The sequence below is a fragment of the Callithrix jacchus genome, chromosome 7, assembly GCF_049354715.1.
Source record: "Callithrix jacchus isolate 240 chromosome 7, calJac240_pri, whole genome shotgun sequence".
In the NCBI taxonomy this organism is placed as follows: Eukaryota; Metazoa; Chordata; class Mammalia; order Primates; family Cebidae; genus Callithrix; species Callithrix jacchus.
This window is the reverse complement of record NC_133508.1, coordinates 29,609,828-29,636,514: the sequence shown is the minus strand read 5'-3', so window position 1 is coordinate 29,636,514 and position 26,687 is coordinate 29,609,828. Positions and strand designations below refer to the sequence as shown.

Here is a 26,687-nt window from a genome sequence, read left to right as displayed (position 1 = left end):
ACTGAAGTGTCATACTCTGCTGTACAGAAGTGATGAGGATTGTGTAAACATTGTCCTCAGTGATGTGTAGTAAGTTGCACGTGTGCCTGGTCTCCCCACAAGGCGTGTCCTTGGCTGGGATTGTGTGCACACACGCTCCACCGTCTCACTTCACAACTGTGTGTGTGCGTTCACAACTAGAATGCAACCAGGAGGTTATGTCTTTAAAGAATGTAATTGCGCTTTTAGTTTGACCTTTAATATGATGCTTTATTTAATCTTCCGCTCCCACTTGCTGATTGATGGTGATTATTTGCTAATGTCTTTTTCAGGTGCACTTCACAGTCAGAAACGCCAACTATTGACGGCAAGTACCTTTTCCCCTCTTCTGCCCCTTCTCTGTTATCTCATCTAGACGGGATTTAGCAATACAATTTATGGCTTTATGAGAAAATAAGATGATAGAGCATACCAATGTCTCCCTTTGCTGCAGGCTTTCTTTCTGTGAAAGCTTTCTCTTCTTTTTGAGAGCAGTTAGAGAATCATGCAGTGACCAACAGAAAAACAGCTAATTCAAACCAAAGAGGCAGGTTCTTCTTGCTGCTGCTACTATTTAAAAATAAGGCCAGGCATGGTGGTTCATGCCTGTAATCCCAGCATTTTGGGAGGCCAAGGTGGGCAGATCATGAGGTCAGGATTTCGCTCCACATGGTTAGTTAGACTAACCAACATGGTGAAACCCTGTCTCTACTACAAATACAAAATAGCTGGACGTGGAGGCATGTGGCTGTAATCCCAGCTACTCAGGAAGCTGACACAGGAGAATCGCTTGAACCCAGGAGGCAGAGGTTGCAGTGAGCCGAGATTGTGCCACTGCACTCCAGCCTGGGTAACAGAGCAAGACTCCATCTCAAAAAAATAAAATAAAAGTAAGTAATATAAAAAAATGAAAGAATCCCCTCATAAATATATTCACGAAATCTCAATCAGACAAATGTTAGAGTAGCAATCCCTGGACAGAATTTGCTTTGGTTTGGCTTGGTTTGAATGCCAAGGGAAATTAGTACCTTTTCACTGAGGAGAAAGAATGGGCTCCCTGCAAGGGGAAACTACCACCAATTATTATTGTAGTTCACCTATTCTTGTATTCAGAGATTTCCAAGTCAGCCCTGGAAGACTTTTTGGAGACTGTACTTACCTTTTCTAATAATGTCCAGTTTTTAATTTGTGACTTTTTGCAGATGAAGAAAAAGTAGATGAACGAGCCAAGCTGAGCGTCGCTGCCAAGAGGCTGCTTTTCAGGGTAAGCTGTTCTATGTGCTTGAATAGAGATGATTACTGGGTGCAGTAATCCCAGCTACTTGAGAGAGAACAAGGCAGGAGGATCACTTGAGACCAGGAGTTCGAGACCAGCCTGGGCAACATAGTGAGACCCTGTCTCAAAAAAATAAAAATTGTAAGCCTTAGGGAGGGAGAATCTTGTGGACCCAGCCTGCTTCTTGCACCTTTGGGCATGGTAAGGCCTCCCAGCTCTGGCCCACCTGTGTTCTCTTCTTAGTCAGTCTTTGGCTGGTTGTGGCCACCTCACGGACACAGCATAAGTGTGCAGTTCTGACAATGATACAAGGCTCTCATTAGAGACCCCTCCTGTAGGTCCCGTAGGAGAACAGAGTAAAGACTTTTTACTGCCCCCATTTCCTTTCCTTAAATTTCTTTTTCATTTTTAAATTTTTTTTGGAGATAGGGTCTTACTCTATCACTCAGGCTGGAGTGCAGTGACATGATCATAGCTCACAGCAGCCTCAACCTCTCAGGCTTAAGTGATGTTCCCACCTCAGCCTCCCAAGTAGCTGGGACTACACACCTGTGCCAGTACGCCTGGATAATTTATGCATTTTTTGTAGAGATGGGTTCTCACTTTGTTGCCCAGGCTGATCTTGAACTCCTGGCCTCCAGCAATCTTCCCTCCTTGGCCTCCCAAAGTGCTGGGATTATAGGCATGAGCCACCATGTACAGCTGTTTCTTTGAATTTTTAAGGGTGTCACAATGTTTTTAATCGTAGGAGATGGAAAAATCTTTTGATGAACAAAATGTTCCAAAGCGACGCTCAAGAAACGCTGCTGTGGAGCAGAGGCTCCGCCGTCTGCAGGACAGGTCCCTCACACAGCCCATCACCACTGAGGAGGTGGTCATCGCGGCCACGTAAGTGCCCACAGGACTTCTCAGCCTTGGCTCTAATGTCTTTTTTAATACATTTAAAGAGTGTTCAATGAAAATGAGGCGTCGGGGAGGTGGTTTAGCTAGAAGCCACGGAGAAGTTAGTGCTAAGGGATTTTGTTTTCTGTGGTCTCTCTAAACTTTGTAATGGGATGTGTTATCTATTGTAGCTCCTGGAAAAACTTAAAAGGAGTTTTTGTTCTATTTTGGTTCTGTCTCTGCATATTGTTGTTTAAAAAATCTCTTTGACAATGGAAAATAGAAACATGACACTTAGCGGATTGCTGTGATGAAACCCCAGCTTCCAAAGTCACCCACTCCTGGCTGGACATGCTCAGCCTGTATCCCATTCATTTCCCCTTTCCTCCTGCGCTATTTTCAGGCAAACACTAGAGGTCTTATTATTTCATCCATAAATATCCAGTACACATTTTTTTTTTCTTGAGACAGAGTCTCGCTCTGTCGCCCAGGCTGGAGTGCAGTAGCAAGATCTTGGCTCACTGCAACCTCTGCCTCCTGGATTCAAGTGATTTTCCTGCCTCAGCCTCCTGAGCAGCTAGAACTACAGGTGTGTACCACCGCACCCACCTATTTTTTTGTATTTTTAGTAGAGACGGGGTTTCACCATATTGGCCATACTGGTATCAAATTCCTGACCTTGTGATCCACCTGCCTTGGCCTCTCAAAGTGCTGGGATTACAGGCATGAGCCACTGTGTCTGGCCCCCCAGTATGCATCTTAGTTAGGGGTTTGTTTTATTTTTAATAGCCAGAAATTTCTTTTCTTTCTTTCTTTTTCTTTTCTTTTTTTTTTTTTTTTTTTTTTTTTTTGAGACAGAGTCTTACTCTGTCACTCAGCTGGAGTACAGTGGCACGATCTCAGCTCACTGCAACCTCCACTTCCCGGGTTCAAGTGATTCTCCAGCCTCTGCCTCCCAAGTAGCGGAGATTACAGGCATATGCCAATATACTCTGCTAATTTTTGTGTTTTTAGTAAAGATGGGATTTCACTGTGTTGGCCAGGCTGGTCTCGAACTCCTAACCTTAGGTGATCTGCCTGCCTCACCCTCCCAAAGTGCTAGGATTAATTGCCAGAAATTTCTAAAAATTAAATTGCTGTTTGATAACTTTCCAAACAACAGGAGGTTCATTTTGAGTAACATGTTTCAATATACTCAGCATTAATTTCCCAGAATAGTTCATTCAGAGATAATTGCTTCAATCAAGTGAAAAAGTTTATTATTTTGGGTTTTTTTTTGAGACGGTGTCTCACTCTGTCACTCAGGCTGGAGTGCAGTGAGCAATCTTGGATCACTCCAGGCTCGACCTCCTGGGCTTAACTGATCCTTCAACCTCAGTCTCCCAAGTAGCTGGGACTACAGGCGACACCACCACACCTGGCTAATTTTTGTAATTTTTGTAGAGATGGGGATTTGCCCTGTTTCCCAGGCTAGTCTCGAACTCCTGGGCTCAAGCAGTCCTCCCACCTCAGCCTCCCAAAGTGCTAGAAATACAGGCTGGACACTGATACTTTTAAAAAGTAGATTGAGGCCGGGTGCAGTAGCTCATGCCTGTAATCCCAGCACTTTGGGAGGCTCAAGCGGGTGATCACCTGAGGTCAGGAGTTCAAGACCAGCCTGGCCAACATGGTGTAATCCCTACAACATGGTGTAATCTCTACTAAAAATACAAAAAAAAAAAAAAAGTTAGCTGGGCACGGTGGCATACACCTATAAACCCAGCTACTTGGGAGGCTGAGGCCAGAGAATTGCTTGAACTAGGGAGGTGGAAGCTGCAGTGAGCTGAGATTGCACCACTGTATTCCAGCCTGGTCAACAGAGTGAGACTCTGTCCAAAAAAAAAACAAAAAAAAGATTGAAAGCAATATTCTAAAACACTGACATAATCTACTGATTTTTGGATGGCTATTTGCTTTTTTGAATTATTATTATTTTTTTTACACTGAGACATGTATTCTCAAGACAGAGTAAATCCTTTCCCAGCTCTGAACACCTATTCCTATTGCTTTGGGTAGCCACTGTCTCTTATTTCCTGAGTTTGTAATTGCTTTTCAAGTTCTTTTATGATTTTCCCCCCCAAAAGTAATTAGCAAAGAATTCCGTTAAAATTTTTGATTTAACGTTTCTGAGTTTAAAACGATGCTGTCCTTAATGCTTCTTTTCTTCTCTCTCCTTATGAATGTTTCCTCTTTGGCAATTGCTTGTAAAGTGAACCTATCCCTGCTTCGTGTTCTGAGGGCACCCACCCTGTAATGGCAAGACTTCCTAGCCCCACTGTAGCTAGGACCGCTGTGCAGCCTGCCAGGTACTGGACAGATACGGATGCATGTGGCACCCGGGGCACAGGTGCCGGCCAGCAGATGCATCACAAAGTCTGGAATGTCTGTTGTTGGTTTGACAAACAAGTCCGTGCCGTGAGTTGTTCCGGAATGCGTGACATTTTGTTTGTCATAGTGCAAGGTGCTGATAACTACATGCTGGCATGCATGGGAAACCCTTCCGTCTCTCTGCATATGTTATGTGTTAGAACTAGGGTCACACTAACTCACGTGTCTGGTTGCTTTGTTTCTGTTTTTCTTTTCATAATGTCATCCTCAAAAATTTTGTTCTTCATCTAAAATACTGTTATAGCACTTAAAAAAGACTAACAGAAACATGGGACATTGGCCAGGCACACACAGTGACTCCCGCCTGTAATTCCAGCATTTTGGGAGGCTGAGGCAGGCAGATCACAAGGTCAGAAGATAAATCAAGACCATCCTGGCCAACACGGTGAAACCCCGTTTCTACTAAAAATACAAAAATTAGCTAAGTGTGGTGGCCTCTGCCTAAAATCTCAGCTGCTTGGGAGGCTGAGGCAGGAGAATCACTGGAACCCAGGAGGCAGAGGTTGCAGTGAGCTGAGATTTCATCACTGCACTCCAGCCTGGCAACAGAGCAAGACTCCATCAAAAGAAAGAAAGAGAGAAAGAGACAGAGAGAGAGAGAGAGAGAGGAGAAAAGCAAAGAAAAGAAAAAAATGAAAGAAAGAAAGAGAGAGAACAGAAGAGAAGAGCAAAGAAAAGAAAAATAATGAGACATTATTATGATAAGACCCAGTCTTTTTCAAACACCTGTACACACAAATACATGTTGAAAACAATCCTTCCTCTTTCTCATTTATAGAGAGACAATGCCATTTTATTTGGGGACTGGGAAAATAACAATTTATTGTGTCTAAACGTAGATGTTTTACTATTGTGTTTTGGATTTTGGGGCTTTAAAATTATGTCCTTACACCAGGTCACATCCTTTCATTTTACTGTTATATGAGCCAAAACACAAAAGTTAAAAATAATGGCAGTGCAGGGGTAAAGCTGACAGACCCACAGCAGGGCCCTTCCGGGGAAGTGGGTTTCCCTGGCCTCCTGGTTACTGCACGAGGTCCGTGGAGGACTCTGAGGCTGAGGTGGCTTTTTTGTCACCAGCCTCACTATGGAGGAACACGGCTGAGGTGGCTTTTTTGTCACCAGCCTCACTATGGAGGAACACAGAGGCTGGCTGCTCTCTGGCCTGAGACAGCTGTGCATTGGGGACTCACTGGAGTCACGGCAGAATATCTCCCTTACTAGATCTGAGAATTGGATCGGTCAGGAGCAGAAGGTATATTGCATTAAAAACCTCTCAAAACAGTGACCGTGAAGACTTTAGGCTTTCCTTCTCTTCTAGCTGGAAGTTGGAGGGAGTGATTTGTTTGTTAACTAATTATGTATGTATGTATTTATTTTTAAGACAGAGTCTTGCTCTGTTGCCCAGGATTGATCACTGCTAACTGCAGCCTCAACCTCCCAGACTCAAGCAATTCTCCCACCTCAGCCCCCCAAGTAGCTGGGACCACAGGTGCACACCGCAAGCCTGGCTAATTTTTATATTTCTGGTAGAGATGGGGTTTCACATTGTTGCCTTGGCTGGTCTCCAGCTCCTAAATTCAAGTGATCCTCTTGCCTTGGCCTTCCGTAGGTGTGAGCCACCGTACCCAGCTGGTGGGAGGGATTTATAATCCACTGACACTTTCTTTACTCCCTGGTTACTGGAAATTGCAGATTTAAGTACCTTTTAGAAAACTGGTAGGAACCTATGAGAATAAATGCTAAGCTGAAGCAGTGACTTTTTAAAAATTAAGCCATTCGTCTTTAGCAAGTGACAATCAAGACCTTCTGTTATTATGCAGTTGACAGAAGACCATATTGTTTCCTAATTGTTTACAATGAAAGACCACCTTCAGAACACATCTTCAGATGATGTCTAAATGCACATAGGTAATGCTATGCGACTCCCTTTCGTTCTCTTTATTGTGATACTAACAATGCCACCTCTCTGTCTAAGATAAGGTGTAGCCAAGCTGACTTCTGTGTCTCAAATAGGAAATTTGTTTTGTAGAAATAATTTAGAGCTAAAAGTCTGCTGTTCATAGAAGTGGCAACGCTAAGTGTCCTGTGCCGACTCTGCTTGTTGAATAGCTGAACGGCTGCCTGCCTCTGTCCTAGATGTGATTAGGGCAAAAGAAGCCCTTTGCGAAACGAAGCGACACTTGGCAGAAAGTGAACATGGAAACTTAGCGGTGGGCTTTTGTTTGTTGGTATCTGTGTTGCTGATATTTTATTTCTTTCAGATTACAGGCCTCTGCTCACCAAAAGGCGTTAGCCAAAGACCAGACAAATGAGGGCAAAGAGCTGGCTGAGCAAGGAGAACCTGATTCCTCCACTCTAAGCTTAGCTGAGAAGTTGGCCTTGTTTAATAAATTGTCCCAGCCTGTCTCAAAAGCGATTTCTACGCGGAACAGAATTGATACGAGACAGAGGAGAATGAACTCTCGCTATCAAACTCAGCCCGTCACGCTGGGAGAGGTGGCGCAGGTGGGTGCGTTGCAGTCTGATTAGTTTGTGTCCGTGTTCTTAAATCGTCGCCCTGCAGTGCTCCTCTGCGGTTAATGACGTCATTAAGGTGCTCTACCCGGAAACTGCTACCTGCGGGTGATTTGGTAATAACCTTCTTCCTAAAAACGATAACCCTGCCAAGCATGTTCCTCTTTTCTTGTTTTCATACTTTGCTGAAATATCTAGAATGAGTCCATTTTGGAGAGAAAAAAAAAATAGTATCCACAACTGCCTTTTGCCCAGAGGATTTCGTTTAATGAGACTTATTATGTAACTATGTCCAGGAGTGGTTTTCCTCTAAGAGAAACAGTGAAACTGCATCAAATTGAGTATTTCAGCTTCTGTCAATTCATAAGCCAGGATTTCTATAGACGATGTTTTACAAGCAGCTTCTTCCTTTTTAACTGTGTCCTTCCAGGTGCAGAGTGGAAAGCTCATTCCTTTCTCGCCTACTGTGAACACATCGGTGTCTACTGTAGCATCCACGGTTGCCCCAATGTATGCCGGGGATCTTCGCACAAAGCCACCTCTTGATGACAATGCAAGTGCCACTGACTATAAGTTTTCTTCTTCGACGGAAAATCCAGACTCTCCAGTTAGAAGCATTCTAAAGTCGCCAGCTTGGCAGCCCTTGGTAGAGAGTAGCGGGAACAAGGGAATGTTGAGAGAATATGGAGAGACGGAAAGCAAGAGAGCTTCGACAGGTCAAGACAGCGGGATGGAGAAGTATGGGTCCTTTGAGGAAGAAGCATCCTACCCCATCCTGAACAGAGCCAGGGAAGGAGACAGCCATAAGGAAACTAAATATGCCGTCCCCAGGAAAGGAAGCCTGGAACGGGTGAATCCTCTTATCACTCACCTTGAGGATGAACCAAAGGAATTTTCTGTGGCTAAAACAAGTGCACAAGGAAACTTGGACTTGAGAGACAGGCTGCCCTTTGAAGAGAAGGTGGAGGTGGAGAATGTTATGAAAAGGAAGTTTTCACTAAGAGGTAAATGACTAGTGCTCCTAAAGCTTTGGAAAGCAACTGGGTTTTAGCTTCTGCTTAATTTGTCCCATGTGTCTGTGATTGCTTTTAACAAAGTTCTAAAGGCAGTTTACAGCTAAATAATGGTTAAAAGTTCAGTGGGAATCAGGCCAGGCACATGGCTCATGCCTGTAACCCCAGCCCTTTGAGAGGCTGAGGTCGGTAGATCACGTAGTCAGGAGTTCGAGACCAGCCTGGCCACATGCGGAAACCCCATCTAGACAGGCATGGTGGTGCATGCCTGTAGTTCCAGCTACTCTGGAGGCTGAGGCAGGAGAATTGCTTGAACCCAGGAGGTGGAAGTTGTGGTGAGCAGAGATCACACCATTGCACTCCAGCCTGGGCAATAGAGCAAGACTCTTTATCAAAGAAAAAAAAAAGCTCAATGGGAATTCTGTTCTCCCCTGAGTCTGACTAGAGAGTGCATCAAGTTTTCAGCAATAAAACTACGGAAGCGCTTTCATGCATCTTGATAGGATTTCTATTGACTTTGGTCACTCACACAATGGCCTTCTGAGCTGCTTAACTCCGCTGGCCCCTTTTAGAAATTGATGACCCCAAAGATGTAGGCTGGGTAAGCACAAGGAATTAAGGAAGGACTTGACCCCAGTCTCTGAATCGCTAGAGTGTTCCTTCCTGCACACGTGTTTTGCAGGCTAGCAAGCCCACTGAGTGGGCCTTTCACCGTCTAAGTTTGCATGAAACAGGACAGTGTCAGCTATAATAAAGGGTTTGGTTTGTGAGTACAGCACATTTGAATGTTAAAGTATTGTTTTGGAGACTAGAACCGTTCTGGAGTGAATAAAGCTGACTTCCTGTGTCTCACACCAATTGCCACGAAGCATTTTGCTGTGTGGGGACCCTCTGGGGAGTGTGGTTTTCCCACACAGTGTAGCGTGCTGCAGATTTGCATAAATCCCAGCGGATTGGGTCACCCGCCGCGCGCCCACGGGTTGAACTCCGAGAGCTGAGCTGTTGAGGGCGAATCGCTGGAAGAACGTTCCTCTGAGGAGTTCAGTGCTGATGTTGCTCTTTCCCTTCCCAGCGGCAGAGTTCGGGGAGCCGGCTTCCGAGCAGACGGGGGCAGCTGCTGGGAAAACTGTGGCCCAACCCGCAGGCCCCGCGTCCTGGAAGCCCCAGGATTCTTCGGAACAGCCACAGGAGAGGCTCTGCAGGAATCCGTGTGCGATGTTTGCTGCTGGAGAGATCAGAACGCCGACGGGGGAGGGCCTTTCCGACTCACCCAGCAAAACCATGTCTATTAAAGAAAGGTAATGAGACTCAGGGAGCGAAAAGTGAATCCCTCGGGGAGGAGCTCACAGCTTGCTTTTAGAAAGCGATCTGGGTGGTGGGCAAAGAGATGAAATCACATATTCCCCTTCTAAGGGGCTGAGCTGTTATCCTGGAGTAATTCCGAGAAGCCGAGGTGTTTGCAAGTGAACTGCCTTTGCTCCTGAGCCTGGTTTGGTAATGAAGACAGGGCGGGTTCCAGACTCAGATGAGGAAACAAACAGAAACAAACTTTCTGCTTTATTTGTATGTTTCCATTGTCCCAATATCTTTTATAATATTAAATTATTGGCTTATCTAGTGACAGGAGCTGAGATCTCGGCTCTTTCCCTTTTAGATACACAGGGTCCATAGTGAATGCACAAACCACTTGTGACTTTGTGTAAAATATGTGTAGAGGGAATGAAGATAAATTGACATACAGGGCATACATCTTTGGGCTTAGAATCCAACTTTTGTTTCCTTTACAGAAAATAAAATGGATGACTTTTCTGAACTGCATTTAGAAAGTTTATATCAGGTAATAATAGCTTGAAAGATTCCGTTTGAGCATCAAATAACACAGTAGCCTCATTTCTTTCAAAGAATGATGCAGGATGCAGAGGAATATATTTAAATGAGACAGCTACAGAGAACTGGAAGTAGATTACCTTGGGAATGTGTTTTCCTTGTTAGCCTTTAACTATCGATGAATTAAGCAGCAAAACATGCAATAGTGGGAATAAATGCAGAGTTTGATAGCAGAGTAGGGTGACAAGATAAAAAGTATTGTACTCAAGTGACAGAGATCCTAAGTACAGACTTGATCGCTATGCATTACATATGTGTAACAAAATTTCTCATGCACCACACCACATAAATTTGTACAAAAAAGAAGAAAGTCTTCAATAGGAAAAAAAAACATGATGGAATAGTGATAGGAAAACTGGGTGAAGAAAAGTCTTGTCAACTCCAGAGAATAATTAGGAGAAGCATTTCCATCTCCTGTCCCCGCAGTTCTGACAGCTTCCGCCCTCCCTCAGCAGCTGCCACCACGCAGAAGCCTGCATGCTTTGTTAGACGCTGACCACGCTTATTTTCCTAGATATGTTTCAAACTGCCTAAGACTATACCAAACCACAATGAAAAGTCTTCAATTGTTTTTTCCTTTTTCCTTTTTTTTTTTTTTTTTTTTGAGACAGAGTCTCACTCTGTCGCCCAGGCAGGAGTGCAGTGGTGCAAACTCTGCTCACTGCAACCTCCACCTCCCAGGTTCAAGGGATTCTCCTGCCTCAGCCTCCCAAGTAGCTGGAGTGACAGACGCATGCCACGATGCCTGGCTAATTTTTTGCATTTTTAGTAGAGATGGGTTTTCACTGTCTTAGCCACGATGATCTCCATCTCCTGACCTCGTGATCTACCCTCCTCGGCCTCCCAAAGTGCTGGGATTACAGGCATGAGCCACCACACCCAGCCCCCTCTTTCTCTCTCTCTCTTTTTTTTTTTCCCAGAGGCATAGTCTTCCTCTGTTCCCCAGGCTAGAGGGCAGTGGTGCTATCACAGCTCACTGCAGCCTCGAACTCCTGGGCTCAAGTGATCCTCCTGTCTTAGCCTCCCCAGTAGCTAGGACTACAGACCTGTACCATCATGCCTGGCTAATTTTTTCAAAAAGACTTTTTGTAGAGTTGGGAGATCTCACCATGTTGCCCAGGCTGGTCTCGAACTCCTGGCCTCAAGTAGTTCTTCTACCTCAGCCTTCCAAAGTGCAGGGATTACAGACATGCACCACCATGCCTGGACCATCTTTCTAGTTTTAAGCCAAGCTTCTTGAATATTATTTGTAAAATAATAGATGGCATCTTTTTCAACTGACAAATTAATAAGATTGTTAAATCTGAGTTCATGGTAAGTTAGACCTGGTAGGCTGAGGGGCAGAGGGAGGGCAGAGGGGTCAGTGCAGTGAGGAGAGGGATGTCTTCAACCAGGGAAGCAGTTGGGCCTATTGAAGTTTGAAGTTCTCTTCCATGAAAATGGGACTCAAAGAGAGTTTCATCCTAGAAAACTAAGTATTGGTAACTAGTTAGGTGAGGAGGAAGAGAAATCATTTAAGGAAATTAACAATAAATATCACTTATGCACAAGTTCTGATGTTTTATACATGAGGAGATATCTCTGGGGTATTCCCCAGTGGGAAATAACTCATATCATGCCCCCTTCTTTCAAAGGCTTTTAAAGGAGCCTCCCCATGTTTGGGTATTTTCTGTCAGTAGGGACTTGGACTTTTGATGGAGGAGCCCTGTATCTGTCCACTAAGCCATAATTCCTGATGCACTTGCCTGTTTTTTGATAAATTTGAGTTGATCTGTATCTTTCTGAAAGTTTTAATCCTACTGTAAAATTCTCATGTTTAAACTGAGACATGGGAAGCTGCGGATTCTTAGCTTGGGCTTTGTGGACATCTAAGGCCTTCAAGGATGGCTGGAAAGCATCTGTGACCGGCGTGGAAGTGTGTTGAGAATTGGATGTGTGAGTGCACACCTGCTGGCCGGCAGAGGCCACAACTTACCATGGTCTTCAGGAGATCCCTGAGCCCGGTCTGTTCAGAATCATGGTAGAAAGGAACACTTGATGGATATTCAGCTATTCAGTTTGTTAAAATACGTTTAAGAAAGGACGTGGGGGCTGGGGCCAGTGGCTTACGCCTGTAATCCCAGCACTTTGGGAGGCCGAAGCGGGTGGATCACAAGGTCAAAAGATCAAGACCATCCTGGCAAACATGGTGAAACCCCGTCTCTACTAAAAAATACAAAAATTAGCTGGGTGTGGTGGCATGCGCCTGTAGTCCCAGCTACTCAAGAGGCTGAGGCGGGAGAATTGCTTGAACCCGGGAGGCAGAGGTTGCAGTGAGCCGAGATCGTGCCATTGCACTCCAAAAAAAAAAAAGGACGAGGGACACTTTATTTAGCAGCTATGTTTGTAATAAATTACACTGACACAAAATACATTGCCAGTGATCTTTTCCCCCTTACCTCGACGGCACTTTTATTTGTACTTTGCTGAAAATAACTGAATTACATATATTTCCAATTCATTCATGTTAGCTTTGCCCTGAATGAGACTTTAATCCCTCACTTTTGTGAAAATGGAATAATGAAGCTTAAACTAATTAAAATAAGAATGTTATTCCTTATTCTCATATTTATTTGGACTTTACTTGCTTTTTTGAGAAAGAAATATATAAAATCATAGGACTTCCAAACCTTATTCTAACTGCCTCTGACTGCCTCATTTTACCAAAGGAGGAATTTAGCTCTGGGAGCCTCCAGGACCACGTAGTGAATAGAACTGACCTAGGGGCCATGTCTCCAACTCTCCCCTGGTTCATCGCAAGACCAGGATATGCTCAGATTAGTGTTAGGGCAGCCAACTTCGTGTCTTCTAACCAGGAGAATACGGTAAAGACAGATAGTCCAGCTAGACAGCAGCTTTAGAAAGACATACCGTCTTTTTTCATGAATTTTCTCAGTTCACAGGTTCCTAACATGGCTTATTTCAAATTACACATCTACGTGCACATTTCAGTGTCTAAGAAATAGAGCCTGGGATTTACAGGTTTCCTTCATGCTTTTTTATAAATGACTGTGCCTGCGAAGGAGGACAGGTCTCTCTTCAGCCTTGTTGTGTCCGTCTCTCCCCTGTCTGGGGCCTGAATACATTGAGTTCTCCATGCTCAGTGCTACCAGAGTCACAGACGGCCTTCTGCATTTTGGGCATGTTACCTCATTTAATTTTTATTTTTATGTTTATTTTTTGACACAGAGTCTCACTCTGTCGTTCAGGCTGAAGTTCAGAGGCAGGATCTTGGCTCACTGCAACCTCTGCCTCCCAGGTTCAAGGGATTCTCCTGCCTCAGCTTCCTGAGTAGCTGGGATTACAGGCACCTACCACCATGCCCAGCTAACTTTTGTATTTTTAGTAGAGACAGGGTTTTGCCATGTTGGCCAGGCTGGTCTCGAATGCCTGAACTCAGGTGATTTGCCTGTCTCAGCCTCCCAAAGTGCTGGGATTAGGCGTGAGCCACTGTGCCCGACCTAAAAAGTTATTTATTTGTTTGTTTGTTTATTTATTTTCTGAGATGGAGTCTCACTCTGTCACCCAGGCTAGAGTGCAATGCCACAATTTCAGCTCACTATAGCCTCTGCCTCCCAGGTTCAAGTGATTCTCCTGCCTCAGCCTCCAGAGTAGCTGGCATTACAGGCATGCGCCACCACGCGTGGCTAATTTTTTATATTTTTAGTAGAGATGGAGTTTCTCCATGTTGGTCAGGATGGTCTTGAACTCCTGACCTTAGGTGATCTTCCCGCCTCGGCCTCCCAAAGCACTGGGATTACAGGCATGAGCCACTGTACCCAACCCTTTTTTAAAAAAATATTTTCTGGCATTGAGAATGTCAAATTTGAACCATAACCAGCATAAAATTTAGGATGCAGTCGACTTTTCCCATTGGGTTAGGAAAATCGGTATTTTCTTGAACTCCCTAACTCAGGTGATCTGTCCACCCTGGCCTCCAAAGTGCTTGGATTACAGGCGTGAGCCACCACGCCCAGCCTGAAAATCGCTATTTTCTAACTGTCCACAAGATGTGTGTTTAAATTGTCCCTGTTTGGGAACTTGTTTGAGAAGCGTTGTGAATTAAATAATTCTTACCTTATTTAGAGATAAAACCTTTGCTATTGCTTAAAGCATACCTTAGGCCTTTAGAAATCTTACTTATTTCCACAACGTCAGAAACAGTGGCATCCGAGCTTTCATATTTGGGGAAGAAGACTATCGGAAAAGAAAAACAGAGCCATCCTTCACTTTGAGAAACTGGTGGCATGTAAGGACTTAGTGGAACTCCATGAACTGCTGCAGAATCCACCTCACCTCTGTGGAGTTCTGCCCTAGGGGGACTGGCTGGAGGCTTCTGTGTTTCCTGCATGCCCGCCCCGCCCCCACCATCTACCCTTCTGTACCCGACCCAGCCAGAGGCTGTCTCCCTGTCTCTTCCACAAACTCCAGGTTCTTAGCCACTAGAGGGCCCCAGATCTAAGTGGGAATAGGAATAAAGATGTAACTCCCCTTTACTCCCTCCTTTTCTTTTCCTTTCTTTCTTTCTTATTAATTTTTCTAGGCAGGGTCTTGCTCTTTTGCCCAGGCTGGAGGGCAGTGGTGTGACCATAGCTCCCTGAAGCCTCCTGGGACTCTAGTGATCCTCCCACTTCAGCCTTCCAAGGAGCTGCGACTAGAGGCACATACCACCATGCTCAGCTGACTTTTTACTTTTACTTTTTATTTGTTTGTAGAGACAGAATCTTGCTCTGTGGCCCAGGCTGGTCTCTACCTCCTGGCCTCAAGCAATCCTCCCACCTCAGCCACCCAAGGTGCTGGATTACAGGTGTGACCCAGTATGCCTGGACCTCCTTTTCCAGTGTTTGATTTGTCTCTCATTTAAAATACACTTTGATTCATTCACTTCTCAGACTTGTGACCCAGCTAGGAGCATGATGTAATATAATATAAGTACTTATGTGTGCGTTTCAGCCCTAACTGAGATCTATGAGGTGCCTGCAATTCTCTAAAATGAAGGGAAAAATCTGAAAAGAGAGGGAAAGCACACCTTATTTAGTATTAGGGGCACATGTCGTGCCTCCTGTTTGACCCAGCCCAGACGGCTCTGAGCCTGAAGTCCTTGTTCCCAGCAAGCAGCGCTCTCAGGCCAGCATTCCCTGCAGAATCGTGTGGGCTGTGGAAGGGGAGGAGCCGCTCCCCAGGTGGTCTGGCAGGCACCTGTCATGGTGGCCCTGGGCCAGGCTTCGGTGACTAAGCCAGTGTCGTGTGTCTCTCTGGGTTCGCACAGCCCCAGGCCAAGCTGCTGCCCAGGCTCCCAGCACCACAGTCCTGCAAACAGCACTTGGCCTTGGCAGTTGTGAAAAGCGCTGACAGCTGTTTGAATTGCACCGGCAGGAATTTATGTCCTGCACAGACCCAGACATTGGCTCCTCGACCTCCTCAGAGCCTGACAGTCTGCGGTGAGTGGAAGCGCCGTGAGCTCACAGGAGGAAGGAACATGTTTGGGAAGATCTCCCGCCCTCCTCAGTGCGGGGGACACCAACGAGGAAATCTAAAAGGGACAGGAAGAACACATTCAAGCTCTAGTGCGTGTTACTTTCAAGTTACTCGTCATGCACTCTGGAGGCTATGGGCTCAGGCTGGCTACAAGGGCCATGTGGGTCCCACGAAAGCCCAGTCTCTTCCACAATATTCCGGTTATGCTGTAGTCTTCGGGAGTCCCTAATGGTGACCCTGCCAGCACATGTAGAAGCAGAATTTCAGGGTTTGGAATGGAGGAATTCTTTGGCAGCCATCCCATGGTGGGAACCACCTAAGAAAGCCAGAATCCTATGCCCTTCCTAAAACGGTACGGCAAAAATGTGTCTGGTCAGCTGATGTTCTGCTGCAGTGAAACAGGCTAAGCACAGGCAGGCAAGGGTCGTGGTCACGTCTCTCTGCCCACTACCAAACAGTGTGACCTCAGTCAGTGGAATTCCTGACCCGGATGTGCTCATGCCCTTGTCCGTCAGAAATGGGAATAACAATTTCCAATACATTAGGGGTCGCCGTGCAGATCAGCAGAGTATAAGGTGGACGAGGCAGTGACCTCAGATGCCACAGCTCGTGTTTTTCTCAGTCAGTTTTAGATGCCGCAAAGCAACCAACCAGGGAAACTATCCAATGATGCAGGTGCTGGTGTCCTTGCCCCAGACTTCTGAGAACTTCTTTTTGAGAACATCTTCAAAGACTGGAGCTCGTGACTTTCAATAAACTCAACTCATGAAGTTGAATTTCATTTTTTTAAAATTCATCATTTGAATCCAATCTGATTAACAAGGTGGATGGTCAAGAGGAGTAACTGCTGGTCTGGGTCGAAGGTGAAGTGAGTGAAGCTGGTCCTGAGGCCAGTTTGCAAGGAGAGTATCAATGAGATGAGTGTCTGGCTCCACAGGACGATGGACTGGAAAGGATTCTTCACTGGGGGATTGAAGTGCTGGCATGCTTACTTTGTGAAAGTCCCGTTCGTTGATGCTTTGAAAGCTCAAATACAGCATGCAAATATGAATTTCTTTTAATGATTTTATTTTGTGAGATTCTTTTATTAGAATAAAACTGACTCATTCAAAATAATTGGAGAAAAGATGAGTCATGGTCATTATATATAGTATAAAATGATGCGGATTAAAACACTTACAGGAATCTAGATTTTATGTCCAAGCCCATGAACTAGCCCTTGTAGCATGCAGGGTGCTGTTAAACATTCAGGAATTACAGGAGTTAGGACCAAAGGAGACCTTGACCCAGATGGGCTCTGCGTGAAACTGATAAGGCAGCCTCACCACAGTTCTTGAGAACGCGCACTTGAGGTCTTATCTGCTGCCCCTTAGTAGAAGGAGGAAAGCAGAAAGGAAGGGAGAAGAAGGAAGAGACTGAGGAAGGGGACAGGTCCAGAGCTCGAAGCTCTGGCCTTTTTTTTTTCATGGCTTACTTTCCGTTATTTGACTGAGTAAATAGACAAGTACTGGCATAATTGTGTACACGTATGTAGATGCCCCTGGATTCTTGTTTAAGTTCTACAAAATTTGTTTTCCTATTAGCACAACAAAACTTTTATCATAGGAGATATCTGATCTCATCTAATCTCCAAAACAACTATTTAATGGGAATAGGGAAGCTTGGAAGAAGGGCCCTAAGAGATCACCTGGTTCAGTTCCTCATGTGACAGATACGGGAGGGAGAACTGAGGTACTCAAAGAGAGGTGGTGGCCAAACTGGGACCAGAGCTGATGTGCTGCTTAAAAATACACTGTTATCTAGGCACGGTGGCTCACACCTGTAATCCCAGCACTTTGGGAGGCCAAGGCAGGGGGTTGCTTGAGGTCAGGAGTTCAAAACTAGCTTGGGCAATATAGCAAGACCCTGTCTCTACTAAATAAAAAATTTTTAAAACTAACCAGGCACAGTGATGCACACCTGTAGTCCTAGCTACTCTGGAGGCTGAGGCAGGAGAGTCACTTGAGCCCAGGAACTTGAGGCTGCAGCGAGCTATGACTGTGCCACTGCACTCCAGCCTGGTGACAAAGGAAGACCCTGACTCTAAAACAAATTTATAAAAATAAAATATACAGGCCGGGCACGATGGCTTATACCTGTAATCCCAGCACTTTGGGAGGCCGAGGCACGTGGATCACGAGGTCAGGAGTTCGAGATAAGCCTGGCCAGTATGGCAAAACCCTGTCTCTACTAAAAATACAAAAAAATAGCCGGGCATGGTAGTATGTGCCTGTAGTCCCAGCTAATTGGGAGGCTGAGGCAGAAGAATTGCTTGAACCCAGGAGGTGGAAGTTGCAGTGAGCCAAGATCGTGCCACTGCACTCTAGCCTGGGCAACAGAGTGTGACTCTGTCTCAAAAATAAAAATTAAATTAAAAATACGCATTTATGGATTATGCATTAGTGATATTTAGAAGACCTGGCCCATCAGGTCCAGCACAGAGGGAATGGGTGGACATTTGTTTTTTCCCTCATCTTTACATTGTTTGAGCTTCAGCTCAGATGAATTTAATGATCACCACCTTTTTTTTTTTTTTACCTTTTATCTTTTCTGTGTTTGTCCAATGCAAATGCCTAAGATGTCTTCAATCACGTGGATACAGTTAGCCGAAACAGACTCATGTTTGTGAAAAATAACCTTTCAGCCACCCAGTGTTCCAGCAGCTTCCTATCAAGTCGCATGTCACTGAACTAAAGTAGGTTAGGTAACAACCTCCGTTAATTAGATTCTTTTTTGGTGTATATCATTCCCTGAGGAAAGTTCAAATGATAATTTTTTAAAAATGGGTTTGTAGAAAATAGTTCTGTCTAAAGAAGACGGATAAGAAAGATAACATTCATTTATAGGAAAAGAACAGAGCTTAGGACGCCTGAGGAGAAATAGTCATGAACATCAAATTTTACCTCTAATTGGAAGGGGTGATATTAAGAGATGGTAGGTGCTTCATGGTTTCTGTTTTAAGCCCACGTCTTCATTATTCTCTGTAACACAGCTTTAGTCCTTTAATGTTATTTCACTGAGTGACCAGAAGGCGTCGCTAGAAGACATTTTTCTCTGGGGACGGTTCTCTTGCTCTCAGCCCAAGGGCAAGGGAAAAACAGACATTCCTTGGCTGGGATGATGGTGCATCTTTTTTTTTTTTTTTTTTTTTTTGAGACGGAGTTTTGCTCTTGTTATCCAGGCTGGAGTGCAATGGCGCGATCTCGGCTCACCACAACCTCCCCCTCCTTGGTTCAGGCAATTCTCCTGCCTCAGCCTCCTGAGTAGCTGGGATTACAGGCACGCGCCACCATGCCCAGCTAATTTTTTGTATTTTTAGTAGAGACGGGGTTTCACCATGTTGACCAGGATGGTCTCAATCTCCTGACCTCATGATTCACCCGCCTCAGCCTCCCAAAGTGCTGGGATTACAGGCTTGAGCCACTGCGCCCGGCCCTGATGGTGCGTCTTTTATCTAGCAAGTCAGACTTTGGCTCTGTGTTTCAATCAGCTGTAAAATCTCAGGGCCATCGTAGAGAAGGGACTTTATTATTTTTCCAGACATGCTGTCTTCAGAATACATGAAATTCAAAATGTTAAAATGAGGTGGCTGTAGTCACATCTTGGCCAAAGGCATCTCACTTACTGAGATTATGGCTCTATCACAAGGAAGAGCTTGGTGTGAACTCTTTGTGACTGGCATGTTTCCCTCCTAGATTGGCACTGTTGAAGAAAAGCGGGGAGGAAGATTGGAGAAACAGACTCAGCAGGAAGCAGGAGGGTGGGAAGGCGCCGGCCAGCAGCCTGCACACCCAGGAGGCGGGGCGGTCCCTCATCAAGAAGGTAACATTCCCTGTGTTTGCAAAGCATTTGGACTAACGTCACTCCTGGAAGTGCATCAGAGAGACACGCATGTGCCACCTGATTCCTGCTCTGTGAAGCATTTGTGTGTTTTGCTCTTGGGATACACACTGAGGGTCTGTCACAGGGCACCTGAAACTGGGCAGGAGGCTGAGCCTTGAGCTGCTTTAGAACTGGGGTCAGCGACACATACACACGGTGTCAGCAAGCAAGTGCCTGAAGGTTAAAGTGTGTACTTTTTCCTCAGTTTAAACCCCTTCGTAAATGAAGTCTGGCTTTAGAACGTTATTAAAGCCTTTATAATGAAAGAAATGGAATTCACCACTAATATCTTTAAGTTGCATGTAAAATATGCAGAGATGTTAACCCTAAGTATAAAAAGTAAGGACATAATTGTGGTTCACGGGTATTTAGTTCATTTTAAGCGTGTTTCATGAGTAGCTCTGCTGTTTATTGAGAATGTACAGTAATGTATGTTATAAATTGAAACAAAATTAAGTAATGCGTGGTGATTCATGCTAGCAGCATTTCCTATGCGTGAGTATTGATGAGCCGTTAAATTACAGACATGATGACAGCCGGCTTTTGACAGGCAGTGCGCACTTTCATAACTGATGGTGGCTTACTTTTTGGCCGGCCCTACAGTTGCAAATGCCCCTCCTGGCTGGAGGTGAAATGGTGCAGCAGTGATGCGCTCCCTGGCCACTTTCTAGACCCGGAAGTCTTCAAGTAGAAAAGAAAAAGAGTGCTTTCAACAGCTGATCCCCAGACCCCTGTTAGCTCAAAAATAAGTTAAGCATCTGTGGAAGGATGAGATGATGAGTGTGACTTTCATGCATTAAGAAACTGACATACAAATGAGGTGTGCACGTAAAGTGTGAGTCAGGAGTTCTGGCGCTATTTCATCTGATACTTCCGTGTCTTCATAGGTTACATTGGAACAGCAATTTGAATTCTCTTCTTTGAGACATACATGGTGTTAAAGATGATATAACTAAAACCATTTAACCTCAGCCATTTTAAAGTTCTCAAATATAACTAGATATTTAGAAAGTATATGCATGCACGTATTTTTCACCCACCATGTGAAACTCACATTTCAAAAAGGAGACCCTGAAGTGAAAGAAAACTGTGTCTGAAATAATGCGTCCCCACCCCACAAACTATTTAAAAGAGTCTTGAAATCATTGCTTTAAAAACGACTTTGACACGTTCCCCATAAGCAAACCTGCCGACTACCATGTCCTGGCATCAAGCAGCACCTGGCCCCTGGGCCATCATTTTGAAAGGTGCAGAGACCCCCCTGCCCATCAAGAGCTGGGAGTCCCAGAGAGCCAAGTGGAAATTTAAATGAAGCCGAAAAGCACAAAGCAGGAGAGGTTCCTGGTGAATAGTGAAATAGGTGCCCACCCACTTAGAATGGAGGGTCACCTTAGGTGTGGAAGCCAGAACTCCCATGCTTCCTCGGTGGCCTGGTTGCCTTGGCTGGAGACAGTGAGCTCTTTGAAGTTAAAATAAGAAGGTCTGTTTGAGGCCTCTGTAGCCCACACTGGGCAATCTCAGGTTCTGCTGAGGTCAGGTGTTTCTCAGGCAGCCTCTGGCAACCCCTGATTCATTCCTTCCCAAGGGCTGGCAGTGTTTTCAGTCACCCGCTGGCTGTGCTCAAATGTGGTCGGTGAGGCACCTTCAACCTGCTCTGTCTTAAGGAAGTCCCCAGATAGCTGAGAGGCTGCCATGCCCACTGCTTGCGGGTGTCTGAGTGCTGCCTTGGAGAAGGACAGACAGTCATGACACGTGGGACCTGAACATGGGCGCTTGCTGCAGGGAGTAGCTCTTGCCTTGCTGATGGAGAGGAACCCAGGAGAGCAGGTGCTGGAACCTTCCATCTTCAGCACCAAGGGCAGAAAGGAGCCAGCGTATGGTCAGCTTGTCACACCCTTCACGGTTGCTGCGTTCCTGTTGTGTGCTGAGAGCCTGCTTCCGTGAGTTTGCAGTGTGTGGAAACACGGAAGGGGCAGGAAAGAGAAGGGACTCCACGTTCCTGCCATTGCACCTATGAGAATACATGCAGGGTGGCAGTCAGCACCGTCCTATAAAAATAGAATGTGTGCCACATAGGTCATTTTGAAATTTTCTCAGAGTCACATTAAAAAATACACTAAAGGCCAGGTATGGTGGCTCATGCCTATCCCAGCACTTTGGGAGGCCGAGGCGGGAGGATCACAGGGTCGGGAGATGGAGACCATCCTGCCTAACAGGGTGAAACCCTGTCTCTACTAAAAATACAAAGATGAGCTGGGCGTGGTGGCAGGCGCCTGTAATCCCAGCTACTCGGGAGGCTTGTGCAGGAGAATCGCTTGAACCCAGGTGGCGGAAGTTGCAGTGAGCCAAGATCGTGCCACTGCACTGCAGCCTGGGGACAGAGGGAGACTCTGTCTCAAAAACAAAATACATTAAAGGATGCCTTGAAAAATCTATACCTGTTTTGTCTCTGTTAGTGGATTAGTCTCAAAAGAAAACATATTTGAGGTGGCCCAGCCAGCATCTTATTTCCGGTCTTTTATGTAAAGATTTACTTTGGGGCCAAGCACAGTGGCCATGCCTGGAATCCCAACACTGGGAGGCCGAGGCAAGAGGATCACTTGATCCCAGGAGTTCGAGACCAGCCTGGGGGACATGGTAAAACCCCATGTTTACCCTACAAAAATTAGCCAGGGGTGCACATGTGGTCCCAGCCACTTGGGAGGCTGATGCAGGATGATTGCTTGAGCCCCGGAAGTTGAGGCTGCAGTGAGCAGTGTTTGTGTCACTATTCTCCAGTCCAGGTGACAAAGCAAGACCCTGTCTCAAACAAAAACAAAATTCAGGGGCCCATGAATAGATACTAAGCTAGAGTGTTCATTTCTGCACTAAAAGTTCCGGCACATCTCAGGAAATGGAAGACTCACCAGCGATTCCTTCTTTCCCCATTTCACTCCCAAAAATGAAGACTGATGATCTAGTGCTAGAGAGCACTAATTGTTTACCTGGCTGTCTCTGTCATTTCCTATAAAAACTGTGGGTATTCTCTTTCTCTCCCCCACTTTTCTTTCTTTCTCTTCCTTGCTTCCCTTCTTATCTTTCTCCTGTTCTTGGTTTAGTCTGGACCAGGCTAACCTGACTGAAACGTGGGTTCCTCTCGTAGCGTATTATACTGAGTGTAAAGGTGTTACACTGCTTGGCCTGTGGATTTGGCCTGGTCTGCACTGTGTGGTTCGTGTGCACTTGAGCATGTTGTGTGCAGTTTCACCCAGAGCCACTCATTCCACCAAAGACAGAGAAATGAAATGAAGCCAAGTCTCAAGGAAGTGGTTGGGCAGGTTAATTGTAACTCTTACAATTAACTTTCAATTACGTATTTATTTTCACCAAATAATTATTTTCTATTTCAACCCCATTTCGGCTAATTCGACTTTAAGGCATACACGGTGACTCCCTGTCTGCTGCGAAGGTAGTCATCCAGCAATCAGACCTCTTCCAAAAAGTGAAAACCCTTCATAGACTGGTGCAAAGCCTGTTTCTGTTTCTGAGTTCCAGGTGGGAACTGGATATCCGACTGTGCTTCAGTAGCTGTGAGGTCAGTGTCTCCAGCTCAGATCTGTGACAGCCCCAGAGCAAGTGCCTGAAATTTTGAGAAAAGTGAATCTGGCACATTCACATTCTCAATATCTGCTGTCACTGAAATTCCAGATCACAATCCAGGAGAACTTAGAGAATGAAGTTCCTTCAGAGTGCGAGGTTGGGAGGGAGAGAAAGGCTGAGGGAACTCCAGATGATGATTCTGCGGTGAGGGATGAGGTGGCCTGCGGTTCAGTCACCGCCTGGTGTGCGCACGTGCATGCTGCCTTTGAACCCGGCACGGGAACTCCTTCCGGATGATTGTGACGCCCTGACGAGGCTCTTCCCTTCCAACACCCTGCAATGTTTCCTGTTTGTTTCAACCTGTAGGAAGAAGGAGGAGTTGCGGATGATAATGCCATTTCTAACCTGCTTTGGGTAAGCCTGACTCTAACACAGGTGTCCTCTAGATGGTGGCTGGAGTCCCACGTGGGTGATTCTCACCCTGGGTGGCTCCTTCGGGTGCCCTCACTGGTGCTTTATCTCCAGACCAGATGCAGCATTTGTCTGCAGTGGAGAGCTGAGCGCGCGCCCTTAAATTAGTTTTTTAATCATGTAATGAAAATACTTTAAAGAAGATGATATTTTCTGTTGAATGTTAAAACTGTCAATGAAAGTCATGGTTCCCTCTCTGCAACTGACAATCTTCTATAAATTAACTCATTTAATTACTGCACAAAGCTGACTCAGATACAGTTACCTCGCTTGTGTCGATTTATTTTAGCATCAGATTTCATGGGAGGACTCTTTTGAAAAAACTGAAATTGCAACCAGTAAATTAACATTGTTAGAAAAATCATCGTTTTGTCTCTCCCTCCCCACGTCCCTGCCCGGCCCCGCTCTGATAAATCTTCTCCATTCACCTTCAATCCTCTTGCTCTGCTCTGTAGGAACCTGTACATGCTTCTACTTACTCTCCTGCTATTCCTGCTGCCCATAAATACCTGTGTTTTGTGTCGATTAATCAGGTGAGGAAAAGCCGCGCATCTTAAGCCTCGCTGCAATTTCTGAGCAGCAGGTGAAGGACTTCTGTTTAATTTGGGGAAATAACTTATTTGCTGTATTTCACTATGAGAGAGAGGGGCATGTATGTGTGTGTGTTTCGGTATAATCGTGTGTGTCCATGAGAGTGTGTATCTATGAATGTGTTTCTGAGTGTGTATATCTGTGTGTATATGACTGTGTATGTATCTATGAGTGCATTTCTAGGTGTGTATCTGTGAGAGTGTGTCTATGAGTGAGTGTGTATCTATGACTGCATTGCTGGATGTGTATCTGTGAAAGTGTGTGTCTGTATGTGTGTGGGTATCTATAACAGTGTGTGTGTGTGCATATGTGTGTGTTTAATTGGTTTGTAATATATTTAGGGTCAGTCGCACACACACTGATCCTTGCGCAGATTTTCTGGTTGACATGATGGTGTTAATTCACCTCATAGTGATGAAACTGGTTTAAGAGGAGAGTGACCCTTGCAGCCTCCATGCTTTCCATCCTGAGTCAGGATCCCAGGAGATGCGCCGGTGTCCTTGGCTCTGGCTCAGTGAGGCTGTTGTCCTGCTCAGTTCATAGCGGAGGAGGATGTGGTGGAGGATGCTTGGGGTGTGGAGGGACAGGAAGACTCAGCGAGGGGAGGCCCCTCCAGTGGCCCTACTAAAGCACCAGGAGGAGCTGGTTCCAATGGCCCTATTAAAACGTGAGACCACGGCCCCTCCCCCTTCCCTCCATCTTCGATGTAGCCGTCCTGAACCCCGTGCTGGAGGGCAGACTGGGCTAAGCCACTCTGCTGGTGAATACATGGAAAATAGGAATGGCTGGCTTTTGATTCCCTCATGGAATGTTCTTGGTGTCAAAACAGCTTCACTTTTCCATTAGTGCCAGGTTCCCACCTCCTCCCTGTGGGGCTTTGCCCATCTTTCCCCTGTAGGCCCTCTGTCCCCTCCCTCTAGGCCCTCTGTCCCTGCCCTCTAGGCCCTCTGTCCCTGCCCTCTAGGGCCTCTGTCCCTTCTCTCTAGGCCCTCTGTCCCCTCCCTCTTAGGGCCTCTGTCCCCTCCCTCTAGGGCCTCTGTCCCTTCCCTCTAGGCCCTCTGTCCCTGCCCTCTAGGGCCTCTGTCCCCTCCCTCTAGGGCCTCTGTCCCCTCCCTCTTAGGGCCTCTGTCCCCTCCCTCTTAGGGCCTCTGTCCTTTCCCTCTAGGGCCTCTGTCCCCTCCCTCTAGGGCCTCTGTCCCCACCCTCTAGAGCCTCTGTCCCCACCCTCTAGAGCCTCTGTGCCCTCCTTTGTAGGGTTTCTGTTCCCTCCCTCTAAGCTCTCTGCCTCTTTCTGTTAGGGTGTCTTTTCCCTCCCTCCAGCACCTGTCTCTCCAGCAGGACTGGGGCTTTCTTAGCTCTCAGGTGGCCTCTGACAGTGTCACGATGGGCGTGCTCCGGCAGCACCAGCAGTTGTTGAATGAGAGGCTCAGGGTTTCACATGAGAAACTGACAGAGAAGGTGTCTGGGGTCCCCCGTCATCATCTCTTGCCTCTTCCCAAATGGAAACTCCCTGCTTCTTCTCCCTGGGCGGCCTTTCCCATGCTCTCCTGGTTTATTTCCTCATTTCCCTGAAGCTGGAAACGCTGGCTCTAAGAGCCCAGGCCCCACATACCGTGTCCACCCCAAGAAAGAGGCTGAAATCTGGAGCAAACTTCCTATCCCAACACAAAGTGGGGAAATGAGCTTCTGTGTCTTTGAAATAAATCAATATTAAACTTTAAAGGAAGAGGTATATTATTGAAACCTTTAAGTGTATACAGTAGGCCCTTCATCTCTTCCAGTTTCGCATCCAAGGATTCAACCAACTAGGGATACTTGGGAATAAAAACAATAAAAAAGAACAATACACAATTGAAAAATTCAAAACCAATACAGTAGAAGAGCTATTCACATAGCCTTTACCTTGTGTTAGGCGTCATCAGTCATCATGAAATGATTTAAAGTATATGAGGGATGTGCACAGGCTGTATGCAAATCCTACACCCTTTCATATCCGGGACTCGAGCATCTGTGGATTTCGGTATCTGTGGGAGGTCCTGGAACCAGGCCCCCGTAGATGCTGAGGAACAACTGGATACAATTTTTAGAAGAATTTTTTTTTTTGGAGCAGTTGTAGGTTCTCAGCAGAAAATGCAGAGTTCCTACATCATCCCTGCCCTCCACACACAGCCTCCCCCCTCACCAACACACCTCTCCAGAGTGGCACATTTGCTACCAGTGATGAACCTACGCTGACACATCATTATCCCCAAAGTTCATAGATGAGGTTAAAATTGACTCTTGGTGTGGTCCATTCTGTGGGTTTTAACAAATGTGTAATGACACATGTCCACCGTTACCGTATCATATGGAACTGTTTCCCTGCCTGAAGATCCTCTGTTCTCCGCCTCTTCATCACTCTCACTGCCCAGTCCTTGGCAACCTCTATTTTTTTTACTGTCTCATAGTTTTGCCTTTTCCAGAATATCAGAGTTGGAATCATCCAGTATGTAGCCTTTTCACATTGGCTTCTTTCATTTATGCATTTAAGATTCCTCTATCTTTTTAAATTTTTATTTATTATTATTATTGTTTTTGAGATGGAGTCT

The 26,687-nt window shown here is 45.7% G+C and overlaps 1 protein-coding gene across 50 annotated transcripts in view; it reads left to right on the top strand.

The window, feature by feature from the left end:
• Window positions 1-26,687, top strand: part of SVIL (supervillin) — a 269,934-nt gene that overhangs the window by 199,661 nt on the left and 43,586 nt on the right. For 20 of the 50 annotated variants that reach the window (XM_078329722.1, XM_078329701.1, XM_035307039.3 and 17 more), the window contains 10 exons: window positions 312-346; window positions 1,221-1,282; window positions 2,043-2,182; window positions 4,426-4,521; window positions 6,868-7,111; window positions 7,551-8,124; window positions 9,206-9,431; window positions 19,272-19,398; window positions 23,404-23,451; window positions 23,964-24,041. In XM_078329722.1, coding sequence (XP_078185848.1) covers window positions 312-346; window positions 1,221-1,282; window positions 2,043-2,182; window positions 4,426-4,521; window positions 6,868-7,111; window positions 7,551-8,124; window positions 9,206-9,431; window positions 19,272-19,398; window positions 23,404-23,451; window positions 23,964-24,041 — 1,630 coding nt within the window. The remainder of the gene's footprint in view (window positions 1-311; window positions 347-1,220; window positions 1,283-2,042; window positions 2,183-4,425; window positions 4,522-6,867; window positions 7,112-7,550; window positions 8,125-9,205; window positions 9,432-19,271; window positions 19,399-23,403; window positions 23,452-23,963; window positions 24,042-26,687) is intronic. The other 30 variants (XM_078329707.1, XM_078329703.1, XM_078329708.1 and 27 more) reach the window with 5 other exon arrangements.